This window comes from Tenebrio molitor, chromosome 1 (assembly GCF_963966145.1).
Source record: "Tenebrio molitor chromosome 1, icTenMoli1.1, whole genome shotgun sequence".
In the NCBI taxonomy this organism is placed as follows: Eukaryota; Metazoa; Arthropoda; class Insecta; order Coleoptera; family Tenebrionidae; genus Tenebrio; species Tenebrio molitor.
The window spans coordinates 16,652,505-16,675,724 of NC_091046.1; the positions used below are offsets into that span (position 1 = coordinate 16,652,505).

The following is a 23,220-nucleotide window of genomic DNA, read 5'->3' on the forward strand; positions in this document are numbered from 1 at the left end:
CTATTTATAATTTCAGCAACAGGAATAGTACCGCAATCTCTTTTTAAAAATTTTGGACTTAGAGAACACATTGGTGGTTGAAATTCAAAAAGGTATATTATTATACTCATGTCACATCGTGAGGAAATTCCTTAACATTGACACAGAACATAAAACACAAGAAAGTCAAAATGTGGAGGCGAGACGCCGGTAATTATGTTGATAAGCACTGCACTATTACTTGATAGTATTATCCGTAATAGTGTATGTACTCCGGCAAAATTGCCGTGCCGCCGGGTGGACGTGGGATAGTAAAAATAAAACCCTAGAATATTAAAATTCTGATGTACAGTCGATGGACAAATAAAACTAGGACTGGGACAAAAATGACACTAACATAAATTCAAAATTTACAAATCTCCATCGTTTAATTACGGCTTTATCACAAATAGATTAACTTTGGTATAACATATGATATAGAAAGTGACAAATATACATATTGGCAATTCAATAGTCTGATTTACATGTCCCTGTTTTATTTGTCCATTGACCGTACCTATTTCGATACTAACTTTAAATTTAAAAAAAAAAAAACGCATTTTAACAAATTTGCAATATAAACTATTTATTTTGGCCAAAACTTTTCAATACAATTTTTCATCGGCAAAAGCGAACCGCCTACTCATAAAAATTTGTATTTTGTAAGACAGAATTGTTGTCAAATACTCGTACAACCTAAGGGTACTAAAAAAGCTACAAAATCATCCACATAAACCTAAAAATAATTGATATTCCCACTATAATTAAAGCTATCATAATTTTTGTATCGTCAGTTTTGTTTGTTTTTATTCCAGATACTTGTCCCTTCTGTAGGGGTTCCTTCAGTCCGGGCATTATTTTACTCATGGGTTCTCCTGTCATGGAGAATTTGGTCGCACTAACAATTTTAACTGTGACCAGTTTTCCCATATACTTTTGATTCATTGGAATTAGTACTTGTTCATAAAATTTATTATGACCGACAAAGTATTGTTTATCATGTGACACCTCTGTCACCAATACTTCTTGTATTTCACCAATTTTTTCATTGTACGGTTGATAAGTATAAAATAATTCCGTTAATTTTTTCGTTCTACGTTTCACTTCCTGTGCCGGTATTCTGTGAAGTAGTGCCGCTGGTGTTCCAGGTCTTGGAAAAAATTGATTGATGAATAAACTTGGAAATTTGTACTTTTCACAGAGAGATATTGTTTCTTCAAAATTGGCTTCCGTTTCTGTGGGAAATCCGCAAATGATATCTGTTGCAACTGTCATACCCGAGATTCGAGATCGGAGAAAATCTACCACAAGTTCAAAATCTTTTCTGCAATATTCTCGTTTCATGTCAGCAAGGACTTGGTCACTTCCCGATTGAACAGGAACGTGCAAAAAACTGTACACCCTTGGATGATTCATTATTTTTGATATTTCTTCCAGATGTTCCAAAATGTACGGAGGATTCGTCATACCCAACCTTAGTCTACAACCTTCTGGAATTACCTCAACTAATTTCCACAACAATTCTGGTAATGAAGTTCCTATGTCTCTGCCGTAAGTGCCTAAAAAATAATGTGGTTCGTTTTACGTCAATGTTCATTTCATTATAGACTTAAAAACTTTAAACATGTTTTTTTTGATTAAAATTGTTCACTGGTTTGGTTAACTACATACAGGTGTCCCAAAAATGGCGTACAAACTACTTACTACCGTATCGAGGATGTTTAAGGCTAGGGCCACACTACAGACTAAATAATTGGCCGATAATTTAGTCCGATTGGGTAGCTTCCGCGCACACCAGGCAAACTAAACTGTTTGGTTGGCTGTTGGTGGCGTTGGTGCGCAGACAGCCGACTATTAATCGGCCGACTGCTTATGTACAGTTGATAAAATCAATGCGATTTTAATTAAATATGACATCTGACATAGGATAAAGATATCCTTTAGTTCAACATATTGAATACCTTTCATAATCATAAATTAAAAATCAAAATTTTTGCACTGTGCCAGGACTCACTGCTGATTTACTACATAAAGCTGTTTTTTTTTCAATTTCTTCAATTCTAATAACGAGTCATTAATTAAGGAATAAGGGTAATGCGAAGGCGGAGAAGACAGCAATGAAAAATGGATTACAAAGGTGGTTTAAAAAAACGTGTCGGAGCAATAAAGGAGAAAGTAAAAAAAACACAAAAATTTAAACTTTATGAAGGGTTCTAATAAAATTTGAAAGTTCATTCGAATTCATGGTCTTTTTTCACTTTTGGTAATGAACAAAAATAACGAATAATTATTAACTGTTATTGTCATAGTTCATAGTAGCGCGTTCCGACTGCGTCTTTACCTTAGTATTAACGCATAAAATTATATGTAAAGGAATCTAGTTTAATTCTGAATTATAGATATTTAAATAATAAAGCACGTCTCATTTTTTGCTGGAATATTTCCTACTTTTGTTGGTATCTTAATAAATCTTACGTGATATTAATTAAATACATATGAGATTTGGCATAGGTTTAAAATATCCTTTGGTTCAATATATTTTATTACTTTCATAATCATAAATTAAAAATCAAAATTTTTGCACTGCAGAGAGCCACTGTACGCCAAATATGTGTGGATCACCGACTGGATAGTCGGTGAATGTGCGCACTCCTATTATACACCATGCTCTATCAATAGTTGGCCAACTTTCTTGTTGAATGGGAATTCCAACTATTTTTCGATCAATCTGTCGGCCGACTACAATCGGTTTAGTGTGCGCACTCACATAAGTACTCATACTTATTAAGAACCAACTAAATTGTCGGCCGATGAAAAGTCTGTAGTGTGGCCCTAGCCTTAATGTACATGAAAAAAATATGGAAAAAATGCTTCCTTCAAAAAAATCAATTATTTTTATTATTATTATTAACGACAATATAATGTAAACAAAGATATATTAATACATCATTACCTTGCAATGTTACCGTAGAGGATTTAAAATAATTTTTTCGATTTCCAAAGCTTCTAAATTCTCTATTATGCAGGATTAGATATTGGTAGTGAGTGATCTTGTACTTTGTGATAATATGTACGATTCGACGTAGCTTAAGCGTTAAGTGCCACTTTCAAAGACCGCAAAATCAGCAAATAAGTCCAATAGAATTTTTTAAACATTTTTCTGGCGTTTACGGTAATCTCTTCTACAGCGTACTGCACCGTTAGTACGCCATTTTTGGAACACCTGTATGTACAGACTGATTCACATAACTTTCCGACCCTAACGAAATTTAAATGCAGCCAGTAATACGTTATTCAGTGATAACTCGATACCTGTATTTACTATAAAATCTGGACACTCCTGACACTATTGGATAATCACGTGACAGTTCCTTTTTGTATATATAATTGTGAAATAATTTTTTGTTTGTGCTCCAATGACGTAAGGATCGATATTATATTGATATAATATGATGAATCAGTTTCTTAAATAAACAAAAATACAGGGTGGTCCCGATATAACCTGCCAGAAGAAATCCAGTAATAGGTGACAATGAGTAGAACTCATACACAAAAAATGTTTCTAATAAAAGTCTTTTCGTTTTAGAGATAAAAATAATTGAAAATTTGGTCAAAATTTGCTGTACGCTAATGAGTTAATCGGTTTTAAAAAGGTAATTCTGGTTGCTTGGCTGCAATTTCTTTAGCAACGGTACCTGTAACACCTATGACATTTGTCAAGTTTAATTTTAAATTTGCGAATCCTTCAAAAAGTTATGAAATTCACAAAACAAGAACACGCCGAATTGCATTTACTCTATGGCGAAACACGTGGTAATTCAAGACCGGCAAGGCGACCCGTTGTACTTTTGTGGAGCTACATCTGCATTTATGTGAGGTTCCAATACGATGGCGTCCCCGATCCTCCATTTAACCCCTCTGGATTTTAATTTTTGGGGCCACACGAAAGATTTGGTATACGATTACGAAGTTGAAATAAATACAAAAGGCCAACTCCAGAAACGCGTAACAGACGCCGCGAACCAGATTCGTAAAAACCCAAAAATGCTGAATTCTATTTATAAACATTGGCACCGGCGTACTCAAATGTGCTTAAATACCAACGGAAGGCACACAGAACATGTATTATAAAATAATTTTTCTAGTCTAGTTTACCTTCCATTAGTTAGCAGATATTCTCAGTTAGAGTTGAAAGTACGAATATGTAAAGTGTAAATAAATTTATTCAGTACATTATTTTGGCTATTTAACCACAATTAAGACGATACTCTTATTACACAGTTCTTCCACAATTTTGCACACACTACCTCTACATTTATTTACACATTGAGGAACACCACTTTATTTATTTCTCATTCATCTCAGTCTACAAAATCAGCTTTTGTACCTAAATAAGCTGATGAATATTAATTTGATTTAGTTTGTCATATTTGAGATTTGTCATAAACGATTCAGGTAGGTACCTATGTTGCTTAGATACTGTCATCCTTACAAACACCAACAATTAATTCCTGAGTAGGTACGTATTTTTGTGGTCAGCAGCGTCTAATGGGTGTGGATAGGGGTTAATTTATCCCCATTATTTTGGTCCTAATGAAAAGGGGTTTTTTGGACTTGTTAGATCCTTCTAATGACCCAGAATTTTTTTGGCAGGTTATATCGGGACCACCTGTATTGTCGATTACTGCCATTTTAAAAGTTTTGTAATTGAGACTTTTGTAAGGGATGTCCAAACCATACAAAACTTTAAAATAATTCATGTTTTTGGATCAAGTTATGAATGAAAGACGTATTGCTGTCTGCATTTACATTCGTTAGGGTCGGAAAGTTATGTGAATCAGTCTGTATATTAAAAAGCTTAAAATATGATGATTTGAGACAATTTAGGAATTATGTAGATGTCGCAGGCTTATAGCAGAATTAGGCTTTTTGCAAAAAACCTAGGCATTTCGCAAAACAGCGTCACTTTGAACAATTACTTTCAATTATTCAAAATGATCTGCCGTTTTCAGTCATTTTACAAAATGCCTGATGGCAGGAATATTGAAGACATCGCAATATACTGTTGTAAATGACTAGGCACTTTGAATAAATCCTTTTATCATGCGCACTACGTGTCACAGTAGCAGCACTTGCGTAAACAAATAGTTTGAAGACATTTTTTACTTTTTTCGTTCTGTGCAAATGGCTTATGTTGTTTTTTAACGTTTTTCCTTTTTTTTGTTCTGTGCAAATATCTTGTTTTTTTTTACGATTTTTATAATAAATATCTACATACGCACACTTAGTTAGATATTTCTAAAATTCTACTAGCCTAAAGTTCTTTATTCAACTCCAGTTGGATTATTTTCAATATTTGGTGAGGAATAGGTATTACGGCGCCCAAAAAATTTTGGCCGTCACTTTCTTGACATTCAAGTAAAGTGTAAATAAACCTTTAGAAATCGTAACCCCACTTTCGATTCTTGTTATTTTGACAATCAATGTAAACTGTTTGAAGCTACTAAAAAATGTTGCAGGCAACATGTTGCCAATTGTTGCCTCGGTGTAAGGCCGCCTTTACTTGGTAAAAATACAAAGACAAAAACAAATAAGAATTACTTTAATTTAATCAGTAAAAAGACGTAACATTGCTTTTGAAATCAGCAATATTAAAATGGACAAAAACTGAAAAATTATTCAAATCGGGTTCGCGCAGAGCAAGCAACTTTGAAAGTCAAAGTCACTAGCTTTAGCTTTAATACCAACAGAACAACAGATTTTCATGGCTTGCTTAGATGCACATTGATATGAAATTGAGTATAGTAGAAATGACAAAATAATTTTGAGTTTTACCACCCAAAAAATAACGTTCATAATCAAGACGGTAATCATGATGACAATAAAGTACAATTTTTTTTTTTTTTTGAATTGACAGACAATGACGGCCAAAATTTTTTGGCTATTGGGAGCATGGAATTTCGGGCAGCAATTTGTAATTTAAAAAAAAAACCGTTGTAGTCTAAGCTTTATTGTCATACCTAAATGTCATAATAATTAATTTTGAATGAACTTCAAAATAAACTGTCACAATTATTTTTCATTTTAGTTATTGATTTACAAAGTTTAACCGAAGACTGTTTAGTTTTTGGAAAATCACATCAAATCACTTGCAACTTTTCAGGATTGATGAATGTAATTTGTCAAAATGATATGTGACAATAGTACTATTGGGAGCACGGAATTTCGGGCAGACTTGAAATTTGACTGATACAGGTGTCCCCAAAAAAGAAGACGAGTCCATAACTCCGTTATTTATCGGAAGATTTTAATTATCTGTACACCAAATTAAATGGTTGTTAATAGGCTACAAAATAGCCTAATAAATTCAAGTATAGCCCTATGGGCTTCCAGGGTAAACTGTCAAAATATTTTTTTTTTAATGGGAATACATATTTTTTTGTACTAATTCTGATAGAGATTTATATTCTGAAAACAAGAATGTATCACAAATATACACTTAAATACCAAAAATTCAAAAAAAAAAAAATGTAAAAAACGCTACTATCGTCTATGTTCCATTTTGCGCTAAACATTGGCGGCATATCTGCGCAATCCCACATGTTATTATTTGTCATTTGTTTTTCCAGCTACCTTAATTTGGTTATTACACTGTAACGCAGTGCATTTTGATAGCTTTTCGCTTGATGCTCGTCATTTGTTTCAAAAGTTAGTGTTATTTTTTTTAATGTGAAGTTATACTTGTGATACATTGTTGTTTTCAGAATTAAAATCTCTATCAGAATTACTAATAAAAGGTATGTAATCCTATTTGAAAAAAAAAAACAGAGTGTGTCGTAAAGACGCACGATAGAAGTGAAACTTTTGTATTACAGGGAAACATTGTAATTATTCATCAATCACTTTTAAATAGCATATTCACAACAAAATTGTATATTTTAATGAAGAAAATAAATTATAAACAACGATAACACTAAACAATATCGAAATGCGTAACTCATTGTTCATTTTTAAGCCTCCAAATCAAAGAGAGGACATTATCCATAATTGCCGTGAGTGTGACAAAGACAGAGACACTGCTCCCACTCGACCCAATAGTGTTTACCCCCACCACTTTTCGTCACACAAAAAGGTTGCCGATCAGAATTTCAAGACCCTCCCATAAAAAGTTTCACTTCAAAAAATATTTTGACAGTTTACCCTTGAAGCCCATAGGGCTATACTTGAATTTATTAGGCTATTTTATAGCCTATTAGCAACCATTTAATTTGGTGTATAGATAATTAAAATCCTCCAATAAATAAGGGAGCTATGGACTCGTCTTTTTTTTTGGGGACACTCTGTATAAGATGTGAAATAGGCTTTAGGTACTAGACGTATGAATAACCTCATTTTAATATCTACTATTGTCACATATCATTCTGATAAATTGCATTCATCAATCTTGAAAAGTTGCAAGTCCTTAGATGTGATTTTCTGAAAACTGAACAGTCTTTTATTAAACTTTGGAAATCAATAACTAAAATGAAAAATAATTGTGCACAATTGTGACAGTTTATTTTGAAGTTCAGTCAAAATTAATTATTATGACATTTATGACAATAAAGCTTAGACTACATTGGGTTTTTTTAAATGACATATAAATTGCTGCCCGAAATTCCAAGCTCCTAATACCGAGCGATCATTTAAAAAATAAATCGAGTTTGCTTTGGAGCCTATGCTATAGCATGGGTTGCCATAGGCAACACGCCGACTCGATTTATTTTTTAATTGATCGCACCGTAGTATTAGATAATAAAATGAGGTTATTAATACGTCTAGAACCTAAAGCCTATTTCACATCTTATGTCAGTCAAATTTGAAGTCTGCCCGAAATTCTGTGCTCCCAATAGTACGAGTACGTGGTACGGTCCATAAGTTCCCGGCCACATTAATAAAAAAAGTTTTTATTATTTTTCAATATAACCTTCTTAAGTACACTTATTACATCGGTAAATTAACTTTTCTAAACCCTCATAAAAATAGTCTGAAGTTTGGTCTTCAAAATATCCAAAAACGGCCGACTTTACTTCACTATCTTCGTTAAATCTCCTCCCCCTTAAATCCGATTTCAGTTTTCCAAAGAGGAAATAGTCGCTGGGGGCCCGGTCTGGACTATAAGGCCGATGGTTCAATTCAATAAAGCCACACTCACGAACTGCAGCTTTAGCAACTGCAGCGGTATGAACCGGAGCATTGTCGTGCAGAAGCTCCATACCTCGACTAAGCATTCCCCCGTTTTTCTTTGACATCACGCAGTTTATGCAATAAACTTTCGTAGTACATCCCGTTTACGGTGATGTTCCTCTCTTTACAATCCACCATCAAAATGCCCTTGGAACGTAATAAAGAACCACAGTTTCGTCTCCAGTAACAATGGATTCAATTCCTTCTTTTTCATTATCGTGGCAAACTTCCAAAAAGTCATGACAGCAATCCACACATTGTTGTTTTTGAAGTGGGGTGCAAAAATTCTTAACACGACGCCACTTATAGTCCAGTCAATATAAACATAAAAAAGGGTCCGACCTTGCAAAAGGTCATGTAGTTCTGAGTTTTTAATATGTTGTTTGGACCTCAGTCAAGAGTGAAAAACCAAATTTGCAACTTCAAAAGACTTGTGCGCGTTGCGTGGTAGTCAAAGAACAGCAAAATTTTCGCACTATTTTCAGTTTTTGCTCAATATCTCCTAAGATATGAGTCTCATACAAAACATTGAAGTTACCTTTTTTAAACTAGATTAAATTCACTACAGTTTGAGGCCTAACTGAACTTTGTGAATCCAGCAGTTTCCGAGAGAGAGCTCTTCAAAAATTGGGTTTTTTTCCAAGAAGGGAAAAAAAATTAAAAATCTTATTTTATTAAATATCGTCAAAAATACTCGCCCCATGAGAAAAGTCATGGGCAATGAACTTGAAGTATATTTATTTAGCTTTAAATTAAGATCTGATGGGCAGCTGCAGGTACAATGCTTCTCTCAAAAGTGGCATATAACCGAAAACCTCAAAAAATGGAATTTGAGAAAAATCAATGAAAACAATATTTTAGGGCATCAAACATCACGTATAGGGCCTAAACCGATCAATCAAATAAGTTATTTTAACGTAATTTAGTATGTGTGGTTAACAACTTGAAGAGAGTCTGTGAAGTTGGTGGAGAAATACTGCCCTCAGCGCCAGACTTATTCTGGTTCTGATTGTATGGAAAATCATCGAACACCCCAAGTATGTGCGTTGGAACGGGTTCATGGAGCAGGTGACAAGTGGTCTTGATTTTGATCGACCAAGAATTATTTTCCTCTCATTTTTGGCGCGCTTTAATTTGAGCTCCGGCGGGTACATGTTCTGGCATATACAAGTATGTTTATCATGAGCCACATTTTTACGGTCCACTGTACTAGCTCACTGCTGGAGATTCCACGCACATGTGTCAATCCACCGTAGCTTTTCATAAACCACATCAGCAATCAAATCTGACCATAGGCCGGGCCAAAATTTATCGGATCGGCGGATTGTAAAATTTTGTTCTATGAATATCTTAAACTCAGTTGGATCCATCCGCTGTTCTAAAACCATCATATCTTGCAAATATAAGTGGGCACTCTTTGTGTAGAAATAGTGACCAGCTGAATGAAAAACGGTAGCATTTTATCGATAGTATACAGGTAAAGGTTCTAATCACCCTGACGCTCTGCCTGGATGAATAGTTTTACGGGAGTACACGTGAGAAAATATTGGACCCACAGCTTTGATGTGGGACCATTACCTTCCAAATTATGCAATGTAGCTTTGAATTTGGCTCTTAGGCTTTGGTAAGAGTTATTTTCCTTTACAAACAAGATGAGAGACCTTTCACTTTCACGTAGCTTATTCTCAGTTTCGGCTCTTTCCTTCCCAGTCAAGTCTACCTCATCCAAAATAATGCCAGCCAATATCAGATTAGTCAAAATGTGTGCTCGTACAGCCCGTGAATAGGCATGACCATTCAGCATTTTGTCCACGCCGGTGATCTGTATAAATAGTCATAAGTAGCGCCTTCAAGCCACTCCCTGCCATTATTGCACCGATACAACCCATGAATGACATGAGGAGATGGAACCCTCCCAGCCTCTCAACCACGCAGAATGTTGACCACCCTCAATAATATCTCTGGCTTTAAGGAACAGTGGTTTTTCAAAAGTAAAGAGCAGATTTTTTGAAAATGACCTTTACTACTATCACTGGCTTCAAAATGTGATATGAACATTGTATCGTAATCAGTAGGTGGGGCGCGGATGAATGAGAGGAAAATAATGCTTGAGCGAAAAAATCAACAACACTTGTCACCTGCTCCATGAACCAGTTCCAAAGGAGCATACTTAGGGTGTTCGAGGAACAAGAACAAATCTGGAGTTGAGAGCAGTATTTCACCACCAACTTCATAGACTCCGTGTAAGCTGTTAACCACACATACTAAATTAAGTTAAAATAACTTATTTGATCGGTATAGGCCCCATACGTGATGTTTGATGCCCTGAAATATTGTTTTCAATAATTTTTCCCAAATTCCATTTTCGAGGTTTTCGGTTATATGCCACTTTTGAGAGAAGCATTGGACCTGCAGCTGCCCCTCAGATCTCAATTTAAAGCTAAATATATATCCTTCCAGTTCATTACCAATGACTTTTCTCGTGGCAGGAGTATTTTTGACGATATTTAATAAAATAAGAGAAGTAAATAAATGTTTTTCACTTCTTGCAAAAAATACCCAATTTTTGAAGAGCTGTATCTCGAAAACTACCGGACGCACAAAGTTCGCTGAGGCCTCAAACTATAGTGAATTTAATCTAGTTTAAAAAAGGTACCTTCAACTTTTTCTGTGAGACTCATATCTTAGGAGATATTGAGCAAAAATTAAAAATAGTGCTAAAATTTTGCTGTTCTTTGGCTACCACGTAGCGCGCACAGGTCTTTCGAAGTTGCAAATTTGGTTTTCTACTCTTGGCTGAGGTCCAAACAACATATTAAAAAATCAGAACTACATGACCTTTTGCAAGGTCGAATGTTTATATTGACTGGACTATTAGTTTATTATTACAGATAAATCGATGAAATTTTTTCCATAAGCTACTAAGATATGACTGTAATTAATAGTATTTAAATAAATCCGCGCATTTTTCTCTAAATAGGGGAGGCCGGGAATTTATGGACCATACCACGTAGGTACGTACAATGGTAAGTATTTGCCTCGACCGAATCGGTCATGCAGAATAATCATAATCATAGTGTATCTGTCCAACAGCGCACTCTCAGTTTTTGATCACAGTGTTTGATTTAGGTTATATAGAAATGTATACGTACTGCGTATGATAATAGTTATTTGTGTATCAAGACCCAAAAAGTACATTTTTTTCTGGGTTTTCTAGTCGAGGCGCACTTAAATGGTCTAAGGTTAGCCCTTATTGTTGGAAGAGTTGGATCTGAATACATGAACAAGACAACAACGTATGTGGTTTTAGCAACGCCTTTAGATTTTTTCTTATGGGGCGTATTAAAAGAAAGAGTCTACCAAACACGTGTACCTACTTTCGATTGAAGAATTTAAAGAAATTCGTGAGTATATCGCCATAACGCCAGAGACATTACGCCACGTTCAAAGTACCTTTTTAAACAGGGGTGACGCGTGTTTACTCCAAAATGGAATGCAGGTTGAACAATTTTTACGTTAGTTTTCTTTTTACGTTGTCATTTTGCTGATTAAATTTCCTACATTGTCATTTTGACGTTTGTAGCCAAAAACGCAATTTTGATTCAATTTATTATTTAAATTAAACGCAGTATCAAGTGGTAAGTGGAATTAGTATTTTTGGTTGCATCTAAAGCTAGTTTGACATGATGCTAAATTTTGTAGAAAATTTGTTAGAAAATGTGAAAGACCCTCGATCAGGACCAATGAACGATCAGGATCATAGTCTGTCTTTGTCATTTTTACAGAATTTTCTCTGAAATTTAGTATCGTGTCACACTAGCTTAAGAAAATTTCAGAAATAAACCACAATTCACTCATACTGTTTAATCAATTCACAATGAATGTGGATAAGGGGTTGCTGTGATTTATTTTTATCATGTTGGATAAACTGACTCAATTTTATATTTTTATTCGGAATCGTATTGTAATATGCACATTCCTAACCTTATACGAGGGCGGAAAGTTAACTATTCCTTTTTATCTTTACTTCCCTCTCTTGGTCAGTAATAGGCCCACTTTCCGCCCTACTATAAGGTTTTTCCAGTGGCGTACTTACTGAAAGTCGAAAAACAGTAGAAATGAAACTGCATCAAATTAATTATTTATTTGCTAAAAATGTAATGATTCCGAATAATAGTATATTATGATACGAGTCTTATAAGAAGCATTTTATTGCACGCACGGTTTTAGAGCACGACGAGCGTAGCGAGGAGTGCCCTAAAGGAGTAAGTGCGATAAAATGCCTTATAAACGAGATGTCATACAGTATTTTTTCTACTTTGCCACTTTTTCAATGAAAAAAAAAAATTAATTTAAAACCGTTAAAGTTGAAGGATTCCACCTAAGGTCACGTCTGCGGTCTACCGCGACACCACAGTATCCGTCAAAATTAAAAAATTAAATTTCACTATTGAAGGCAAAGTAGAAAAAATAGTACATATACAAACCTCGGTGGGGGGTGGGAAGGTGTTTCCTTCCTGTCTCGAGCATTAGTTCACCTCGGCTACGCCTTGGTAAACTATCTTAGCTCTCAACAGGAATGAAACACTTTCCACCTCAGTATGTAATCTACTATGTATTTTCCGTCACAAATATGACACTGATTGTTCCGACATTCAAATTTGAACAATGTTGTCTAATTTAATTTGGTTAAAAAATTATGGATAGAAAACAGATGTAAACACTGTTCAAAAATCAAAAAACCATTGTGGTGCAAAACACACACAGTTTTCATGATATTTTCTATTACTTATCACAGTGACAGATAACTCATTTGCACCACAATGGTTTTTTGATTTTTGAACAGCGTTATACAGTTTTCCACTATATATCATTCACGATTATTTCAAATTCGGACTATCTATGAAAATCTGACATTTTAGTTGGCAGTATTGTGATTTGTCTTAATAAATCTATTTTAGGTTATAATTCAACCGAACACTGCTCCCAAGTTGTTACATTTTTTAAATAATTGAACGCATTAGGAACAATAATCGTAAAATTGTAATTGAAATGAAACATACATATTTGTAGGGCACTTCTGGGTAAATTCTTATTAACTAAATGAATGACGGAATTGACAACAATGTGAATATTTAAAAACGAAACGTCATATGACAGGACCTGACGCCAATCTAACAAAAAAATATCGCGGCCTCCTGCGTGTTTAAAATAATCGTGAACGGCATATAGTACCTACGAGATGTCATTCATATAGCATAAATAAACCTTGCACGTTTGTTTTTATAAATATTCAAGTTCGAATTTCATACTCAAATTTATGATTCAACTCGAAATACATTCAAGCTGGCAACGATGTTACCGCTTCCGTCACATAATTTAACCTGAGGATTCCTCACCCTACCACTCTTATGGGGTTTTCAATGTATAGTTCCGGCACGTGGAGGGAGATGGCATTTCCTATGCTTCCCATGTTAAAAATCCGTACCCTCTAAAAGCACGTGCAACAACCTTTCATGACCCAGTCCACAATGCGCTAGATAAAGAAGCACAATGCGTGTGGAAGGAAGGCGAAGGAAACCATTGGCCTAGCATCTATATTCAGAAACCTTTTATGACTCTGTAGTTTTCGCGGGCTGGTACACGTACTATGGCGGCCAAAAAATTTTGGCCGTCACTTTCTTGACATTCAAGTAAAGTGTAAATAAACCTTTAGGAATCGTAACCCCACTTTCGATTCTTGTCATTTTGACAATCAATTTAAACTGTTTGAAGCTCAGATATTCCAAAAATCCGACATGAATAAACAAAATTGGAGCAATCGTACATAGATAACCTGAGGTAAACGTTCTGTGTAGTAGAAATGACAAAATAATTTTGAGTTTTGAAATTTACCACCCAAAAAATAACGTTCATAACCAAGACGGTAATCATGATGACAATAAAGTACGGATTACAAATTTTTTTTTTGAATTGACACAATGACGGCCAAAATTTTTTGGCCGCCATAGTATTTGAATTAGTGCCATCTCCAGTCTTTTCTCCCACCACGTTCCGGCATCATATCTGCGTTATTTTTCAATTTTTCCCAATCAAATTTACATTTTTGAAATCCTTGCACTTTTTTCTGCAAACTGACCGTATGGTTTTTCAAAATAGCAATTTTAAGGACCAAAAACCTTACATTCGTACATGAGTGTTTATAGGAATCTGAAAATCAGGCATATCCTTGCTCAAAGTGTATATTTTAACAAATCATCCGGTCAAATTGTAGATTATTTAGTTTTACATCGTTAAAAAAAAAACAATCATTGGAATCCGACTGTTCATCAATCTGTAATTTTGCCGGAACGATTTGTCTCCAAATTTGGATTCAAAAGGACACTATCCTTTTCTTGGTAGCCTTCTTGTCTTACTCAGAAACCTCGTTCGGCTGTAGGTCAAGGGTACATTTATGACTCTATTGTTCGCCTAATGCGAAAGATCCCTAAGTAAACATTTATATAAAAAAGATGTACTAAAATTTGAAAGTGGATTCATTTCATAATGATCAAATTGTGAATTCAATTTAAATATCGAAGTATTAAAAATGTACGAGTATGACGATAAAGTGCCCGTATACAGCTTATACAGGTGTCCCCAAAAAAGAAGACGAGTCCATAACATAATTAGGTTATGTCTGGTATGTTTATGCTATTACAAAAATGACCCTTTGATGGGAAACGTCAAATTCGCCTGTCAACTCTGTCAAAGCTGACAACCGGAAATGTGTTTAGATTACAGTGGTACCAAAATCATTCAAATTTACATTGTTACCAACAGATTCAGTCATTCTTGATCACGTTGTAGTATACAGGATGATTCTGAAAGTTGTGCAGATATTTTAATCACGAGCTACTGGCTTCTTGTAGAACTCGGAAAAAATGTTGCGGTTTCCTTGTTTTAAAGCATATTTCTTATTCGCATTGGCGTACATTTTATAAAACATGATATACAAGGGTGTATTTTTAAGATGTGCCGAAATTTTACCTACGGGGTTGTAGGAGAACGTAGAAAACTAAAAGCAATTTAAAAAAATTGTATCTCAAAAAATTAATGTCATTTTATTTTTTGACATAGAATTTTTTAATATTTTTTCCGAGTTCTACATGAAGCCAGTAGCTCGTGATTAAAATATCTGCACAACTTTCAAAATCACCCTGTAATACATGATATACTCTCGAGCGCCTTGATTATTAAATAAATTTTCCTCATTAGTGAGTTTACTTTCTCCATTTTCCTCACTAGTGATGCAAACGCCTATTTTCTTCACTAACTTGAGTGATGAAAGTATCGTTTTCATAATCGATGTTGGAAAAAAAATTCCCTGCCTGATTCTGCCCATGTCAACAAAGTGTCAAAGAAATGAGAAAAAAATTACAATTAATGATGAATTAATGTCATACAACATATGGTTATGGTATTTACGACCATTTTACAATGGAGCATTTTCCATTGTGTCAAAAGACGATTTTGACGACCAGTTTTTTTTGCGCGCAACAGTAAGTACTGTCAATTACCAACATTCGCCACTAATCCCTCTGGTGTCAATTTGTATTGTTTGCTTATTACTAAAGGATTTGCATGTACAGTTTAAATTTGAGAACAATGAATGGACAATACATTTAAATCAAGGCTGCATATGTATAACTGACACAAGAGTACGCTTGAAAACTTGATTTGAAAAATTGTAATTTTTAGTTTTGTTGTTCTTAATAAACAAAAATCATACCTGTATCTTCTGAAGTTAACCATATTTCTACAACTCCTTCCTCAAATGCTAGCTTTGCACGTTCTACAATTTCTTCTGGTGGATAGCTACCCAGATCACCACGAGCATGTTTAGTTTTACAATAAGTACATTGATTTAAGCATCCTGTATTAATAGCTATAATTTCAATAAGAGGATTTCTTCTAACTTTGGGCAATAACAATGGTGCACCTCCAATTTTTTTCCCATGTTCTTTCTTAGTGCCCAGCAACCTAACAGTATTACCTTTTAAAGTTTCTTCAACAACTTCTACAACACGATCTATTTGTTGTACTCCAATAATACTAAGACCTTGTACAAAAGAAACTTTTGGAGCACCTTGGGGTACACAACCTGCTACAACAATATACTTTCCTTCTTTCTTAGCTTCCTCGATTTGATTCCTACATGAATTTTACATTAGTAAAAATATTTGTTGAGTAAAACAAACCTACCGAAAATGATCCTCAGCTGGATTTTTTACTGTACAACTGTTAAGCAACCAAAGGTCTGCTTCCTCCTTATTTTCTGTCAGTTTATAACCATAAGCTGCAAGTTGACCAGCCATATATTCAGAATCAGAACTGTTATGGGCACAGCCCCATGTTTTTACATAAATTCTTTGTGTTCCTGGAATATTATCCCCAAAAACTGGCCCACAACTTTCTATCCTTTTTCTCTACAATTGTTCATCTACATAACATTCAGTTTTAAAAATACACCTATTTATTCTTACATTCTTCACTTTGACCTTGACATTTTTACGAGAACTGTATCTCTCTTTAGGTGTAATTTCTTGTGCAGCAATAAGATCTTCTATGTCTTCAATAATTTCTTGGCATGGAGGTGAGACAATGACTTCACTATTTAAACAAAAAATAACTTAGGTAGATATCAAAATAGTTTTTTTTTTAAGATAAATACTCTTATTAATTTTTAACAATTAGAAAACAATCAAGAAACTTACTAATTAAAAAATCAATTTATCATTTAAAAAATACCTATTTCCTTTATTCATCTTTGGCAATAGCTCGTCCGCCTTGTAATAAATGCTTTACTTTTAATCACTACAGCCTTCCAGGCTAGGCTTCCAGGTTTATTATAATAACCAACCACAAATTTACTTAAAAACTATGAACTGGTTTTGATCTAAAACAATGTGTTTAAAAATAATTTTCAAACAATAGTGTCTGAATAAAACACACCTTTTACTTTGCTCAATATAAAACAACAGTTAAAAAAATATTACAAAAAGCAATGCAGACCTACACGAAATAGACATAACCTTAAAATGTATGAATTACTCAATTACTCTGGATTGTCTGAAATTACGAAATGTAGAATGTAGGTTAACTTCGTTTGATGGTTATGTTACTTTCAGAAAAAAGTTGAACTGTAATTTTTTTATCGTGGGTAATAAATTGATAACAAACTTAAAATTAGATTTTAGATTAATCAGCAGTTATGACTGGAACGACAAAAGTACAGAAACGAAAAAATGTTGAAAAGAAGACCGCCACAACAAAAGAAGCAAATACATTGTAAGTATTTGTTTACATCTACCAACATAAAAGTAGAATTGACAGAAGTAGTAAAATAGGCGATATGGGCCTTTGCCGAAACTTTCAAATCAACGAATATGGAGCCGCGGAATTATGGTGTTGGGCATTATTGTTTATGTATGGTACACATCTAAGGATGGCAAAGAAACAATTTTGGCTAAACAAAAAGATGTACTACCTTTACGAGGACAAACAGTGGAATGTGATAAAAAATATTTGAATGAAATCAAACAGTTTTCAGGATGTATTCCTACTAAATGTGGAAGATTTGTTTCAGATAAACTTGTAACAATTAATGAAGTTGAAGCATTATTGAATGTGGCAAAAAAAGGTACCTATGTTCTTTTAGGTTGATTTTTCTTTTAATTTAATGTATATTTTAGGAATTAGTTTAGGTATGTCCTCAGGTGGTGCTGCAATTCTTGACTTGCACTCAGGAGCTGTATCTTATGGGGATAAATTTGTTAATGTTTATACATTAGATAATTCCCAAAAATTTATTACTACTGCTGATTTAACCATATATAAGGTGGTTAAAAATAAAATTCAGCATGCAATAGCTGAAAATTTTGGTATTGATAGTGACAGTTTGTATCTGACACATCCTACATTCTTCTCAAAATTATCAAACTTAGAGCCAAAAACTCCACATGATGAATATTGGAATATACATGTAGATAAGGTAAAAAAACAAAAAAGGAGAATGCACACTTTATATGTAATTCGAAAGACCACTCAAATGGGGATATTTTGATATCAATGTTTTGAAATGACAAATATTTGATACCATTGCGCCAAAACGCTAACTCTATAAATAAAGCCGCAATCTATAATTGAAAATCAAAAACTTCCATTTACTTTATATGAGTGTGAAAGAGAGCGGTAGATACCCTTCTCGGGTTAGTTTTGGGACTCCATAAATAAAGATAGTTATTTACGGGAGTAATTGACTTCTTAAGAGGGTTCACAGTAGGATGTATAATTGCAAAGATGACACTGAACCAGTAAAATGCCTTTAAAAGGGAATAGCCGAATCCGTAATCTCCCATAAATTACAAATGACAGTTTTATGAAGTGTTCTGACAGAAATCAGTTGGAAAATATTTCAAGTTTTATCGATTTTGTCGCTTTATTAATCGAGTTACACATTTGGCGCATTGATATCAAACATTCGTAATTTCAAGACGCGTCGATTGATATCACAATATCCCCATTTGAGTGGTCTTTAGAATTACATATAAAGTGTGCGTTCTCCTTTTCGCAAGTTATGCAAAATGAACTATTTTATTTTATTTCAGGAAACTTACGAATCATTTCATTATACATCATTATTGTATCTTACAGACTTTAATATTGATTTTAAAGGAGGTAAATTCATATTTGTTGACAACATTGATAAACCTTTAAAGAATGTTACTGTGGAGCCAAGAAAGGGAAGAGTGCTAATGTTTACTTCAGGTGCAGAAAATCCTCATTTTGTAGAGAAAGTTTCTAGTGGTATTCGATATGCAGTTACAGTTTCTTTTACATGTGACCAGTCAAAAGCAGTTGATGATCCTAAAGTGCAATAGTTCTTTAGCGTTTAGACAACATTATCGCTTTTTAAGGAGATTTGTTAAACATTCCAGAATTATATTAATAATTGTAGTGATAATATATTTGTAAATAATGTTTAAATTGCACTTAATTAGATATGATTACATATTGTTTGTGGACTTACATCTTGTATTTATTTTAAAATACGGAAGTGTTGTTAGTGTTTGGAAAAGTGAATGAATATTAAAAGTACATATTTAACACCAACATAACTTTAAGGAATTTTTATTCATGTAGGTATTTGCACCACACTGATTGTGACCTCCAAAGTTGTGACAATGGTATAGATTACAGAAGAGAAGCAACAAACTTTGTTCCATTACCAGACCAGAACTGCTTAAAATAACAAACACCTACAGAAACATCTAGTCTGATTTTCCCAGAAATACAAAAAATCAAAATTTTGTAATAATGACATGTTTACCTACTTGATTCTCATGAAAAAATTAATTAAACCGATTTCTAAAATATATTATACTAATCTATTTTTTAAACTCTCGCTCTATCAAAGTGTTTGCAATTTGCCTCACTGCCGTTCTCAGAGAAGTCCATTCATAAACATCTGGACCTGTGATCTGGACTAAAGGGCGCACTCGAATTCCCGTCTGACTTATTTCTTGTCATAAGGTAATACAAGAATTCCCGTCAGGTAATTATCAACTGATATCCATAACTCGAGTTCCCGTCAAGGGAAAAAGGGCGCTTAATCCATTACTACCTATGCCTCGAGCCGTCGCCAAGTACCATTGCTGTTTACTAAAGTCACTAGATATATGTATACAGAGTGTCCTAGAACTGGCTCCCCAGAGAAAACAGGCATGTGCCGACAATAAAAGAGACTCTAAATTGACTAAAATAAAAAAAATTGCTAGCTAAAATTACCGAGTTATAAAGTTTTTAATTTCACCAATCCCGGAAGCTCGTCCTCAGGTATTACTAAAAAATCCGATCAGTTACTAAACAACAATAAAAAATTTCTGATATCGCAAAAATCAATAAAATGTTTGGGCAACTGGAATTTTGACGTTTTCCGATATAAAAATTCGTTTATCTGTCATCAACATCAAGACTTGACAATTGTAAAAGATAATAACTTCAACATAAAACAATAAAAATGGCGATTCTAAAAAGAACTATTTATTTAAATAGGTAATAATGTTAAAGCAAATGTTCGAAATGACCACCATTCATTTGTATGCACAATTGTGCTCTGCGTAACAAACTTCTTGTAGTAGCGTTAGTTATCATTTCTTCAGTAACTGAAACAAAAGCCTCCTGAATTCGAACTCCCAGATCAGTCTCTGAATTTATGGGCCGCCGATAAATGAGAGATTTCAAATGACCCCAGAGAAAAAAATCTAGTGGATTCAGATCTGAAGACCTTGCAGGCCAATGATGCGGTCCCCCTCGACCGATCCAGCGCTGTGGATATTGGTTATCCAAAATTTCCCGAACGTTTCTGCTAAAATGTGGTGGAGCACCATCATGTTGGAACCAGTCATTTATGCGATAAGCAAGAGGTACAATATCAAGTAGATCAGGTAGCTCCGTGCCAATGAACTGAGCATATCTTGCCCCCGTTCCCGTTAATCTTGTGGGGAATTCAAACGGTCCAATCTAAAGCGAGAGATTCGGAATTTTAACAAATGGAAGGATCCACCACACTCATACTTGCCAAACGATCGCCAAATAGCCCAGTCCACATATTAACAGAAAACCTATGTTGAAAACCTCTGGGAAATAATTCTCTTGGATTTTCCTCTGCCCAGATATGAAGGTTGTGATAATTGGAACAACCTTCCCGGCAAAATAGCGACTCATCAGAAAACAGTATCCGTGACAAGAAGTGTGGATCAGCATCGTTTTGGTTTATTAACCATAGACAAAATTCTCGCCTAATTGGATAATCCTGTGGCAGAAGATGTTGTACTCGTGTATAGTGGTACGAATGCCTCCTATTATCAGCTAGAACTCTCTGCACCGAACTCTTGGAGAAACCCATTTCACCAGAAACTGTTCGAATACTCCGGGTGCCATCTTCCTCAAAGACATTCAACCCCCAACTTCTCTTCGAACTGGCTGCATCTGACCCGTTTCTCGACTCCGAGCGATTAATTTCAGGATTGTTTTATGATCCGGATGATTTTGTCTTTGCGGAAATTGTTCACGGTACAACCTTGCTGCTTCACGTGCATTATTCCCACATCGTGCAAAAGTAAGAATTATATCTACGTACTCAGAGGAAGAATACATGTTAAATGATACACTTGAATTAAATATCGCAGCGAAATTGTATAACAAATGTCAAACTGACGTAAACAATCATTCTAATAAATGTAGTGGACCAAATCTAATGGACAGAATTATAGAGGTTTACGGATAAAAACGAAACCTAGGCAACGCCAAATTGCGATTATTCCACAATGATTTGGAAATTTCATTCGAAGATTTGGTAAGTTTATTACTGCTTTAATTCTATTATTGGACAAAGTGTAATGTAATTAAAATTGTAGCCAGTTGCTGTTGAAGTGGCAAATGAGAATGAAGAAGATCAAGGAGATGGCAGTGATAAAACAGATTATCACAACATTTTGGTATGTTTTTAAAACTATTTGTTCAATGTTTATACATGTCTTAAAATTGCAGAGCGATATTTCTTACCGGTCTCCTATTCCAAAAAAGAAAAAAACAGGGACACTCGAGCACATAGCACAACAACACGAGGAATGTTTACGTAGCTTAAGCAGTTCCAACCTGACGTTAGCTCAGTCAGTGTTAGAATTAGCAACAAAGCTTAAAAGAAAGAGGCCAGTTAGCGCTGCTCTACAATTTAAGTTTTAAATTTAAGGTATTTCTTTTATAATTTTTTTTTTTTTTGTAATAGTTTGTAACATATTTTTATAAAAAATGTCTATTAACAATATGTTATCTAATTTCTCTCCCTACATTGAACCAATCCTGATTATGGGCCAAAATGTGCTACACTACAGTTAAAATTTTGATGTATTGATGTCCTTTTAAATAAAATAAAAGTATGTAAGATGAACATGTAGGTAATTTAATTATCAAAATATGTATTAACAATACGTTGGCGAATTTGATTTCCAACATTGAACCACTGTTGATGATTAACATTAACTGGTAAGTCATTATTGTCAGGTCGAATGTTCAGTGCTCCATCATCAGGTAGAGGAACATTATGATCTCGACACATGTTGTGTAAAACAGCACAACTGTAAATAATTTTTGCTGCTCTCACAGGATCATAATGTAGAGCTCTGTGACCATGTGTGCAGCGAAATCGTGCCTTTAATATGCCATTGACGTGTTCAATTGTTGTCCTAATTTTAGACAAAGCTTTGTTATATCTTGCTTCTCTAGAATTTGGGGCAACTTGACCAAATGGTGTAAGCAGCCACGGTTCCAAAGGATAACCACTGTCACCTATTAAATAATTTAATTCGTTATTCCGAACATACACTTCTTGTAATGCTGGCTTTATCTGGGACATCATCCAAATAGTCGCATCATGTACTGACCCAGGAAATCGAGCATTTATATTAATTATTTTCCTATCAGCATCACAAATGATCTGTGTGTTGATTGAATAATAGTTTTTTCGGCAATAATATGCTGCCCCTGGATGTACAGGATGTTCAGCTGGTGGTGCAACTATTCGTATTTGCGTACAATCTATCACACCAAGTAGATCTGGGAAACGTTCTTCAACGTGAAGAAAACCTTGTTTTTTATTTTGCCTCGCCTGTGGACTATTTGGAAATTTTATCCACTGATGCATTAAGTGCGTCACTATGCAGTTGGAGACTTCTGTTATGCATCTGCTGACACTTGGTTGACTCAGTGCGAAAGAGTAGCCATGTCCAACTCCAACTCCACTGTGACATATGGCACATTTCACACGGTTTTTCCTTAGTGAAAATTTAAAATTGCAAACGATTTCAACACGAACACAACGAACAGCCTAACCGTGTACAATGAAAAATTTGAGAAATCTGATTGGCCGACAGC

At 34.5% G+C, this 23,220-nt stretch overlaps 2 protein-coding genes across 2 annotated transcripts; one reads left to right on the forward strand and one right to left on the reverse strand.

Moving 5' to 3' along the window:
• Positions 1–587: 587 nt before the first annotated feature.
• LOC138122186 (threonylcarbamoyladenosine tRNA methylthiotransferase) lies at positions 588–17,365 on the reverse strand. The gene is made up of 6 exons (XM_069036356.1): positions 17,239–17,365; positions 17,035–17,182; positions 16,770–16,896; positions 16,489–16,712; positions 16,016–16,437; positions 588–1,577 (listed from the first exon to the last, which is right to left on the reverse strand). Exons 2-6 carry the CDS (start codon positions 17,049–17,051, stop codon positions 733–735), a joined length of 1,635 nt encoding a protein of 544 aa, XP_068892457.1. The 5' UTR covers positions 17,052–17,182; positions 17,239–17,365; the 3' UTR covers positions 588–732.
• Positions 17,366–17,377: 12 nt separating this feature from the next.
• Positions 17,378–19,314, forward strand: LOC138122207 (2-oxoglutarate and iron-dependent oxygenase domain-containing protein 3-like). Its single transcript, XM_069036395.1, has 5 exons — positions 17,378–17,428; positions 17,484–17,574; positions 17,634–17,926; positions 17,979–18,277; positions 18,894–19,314. Exons 2-5 carry the CDS (start codon positions 17,498–17,500, stop codon positions 19,164–19,166), a joined length of 942 nt encoding a protein of 313 aa, XP_068892496.1. The 5' UTR covers positions 17,378–17,428; positions 17,484–17,497; the 3' UTR covers positions 19,167–19,314.
• The last annotated feature ends 3,906 nt before the right edge of the window (positions 19,315–23,220 follow it).

What these genes read in the sequence shown, in the direction of transcription:
- LOC138122207 (XM_069036395.1), top strand. Translation starts at nt 17,498, where the DNA reads ATGACTGGAACGACAAAAGTACAGAAACGAAAAAATGTTGAAAAGAAG. An exon ending in ATTGAATGTGGCAAAAAAAG is followed by an intron (nt 17,927 to 17,978) that starts GTACCTATGTTC and finishes TGTATATTTTAG; the next exon opens with GAATTAGTTTAGGTATGTCC. An exon ending in GGAATATACATGTAGATAAG is followed by an intron (nt 18,278 to 18,893) that starts GTAAAAAAACAA and finishes ATTTTATTTCAG; the next exon opens with GAAACTTACGAATCATTTCA.
- LOC138122186 (XM_069036356.1), bottom strand. An exon ending in TCAAGGTCAAAGTGAAGAAT is followed by an intron (nt 16,713 to 16,769) that starts GTAAGAATAAAT and finishes GAACAATTGTAG; the next exon opens with AGAAAAAGGATAGAAAGTTG. An exon ending in CCAGCTGAGGATCATTTTCG is followed by an intron (nt 16,438 to 16,488) that starts GTAGGTTTGTTT and finishes AAATTCATGTAG; the next exon opens with GAATCAAATCGAGGAAGCTA.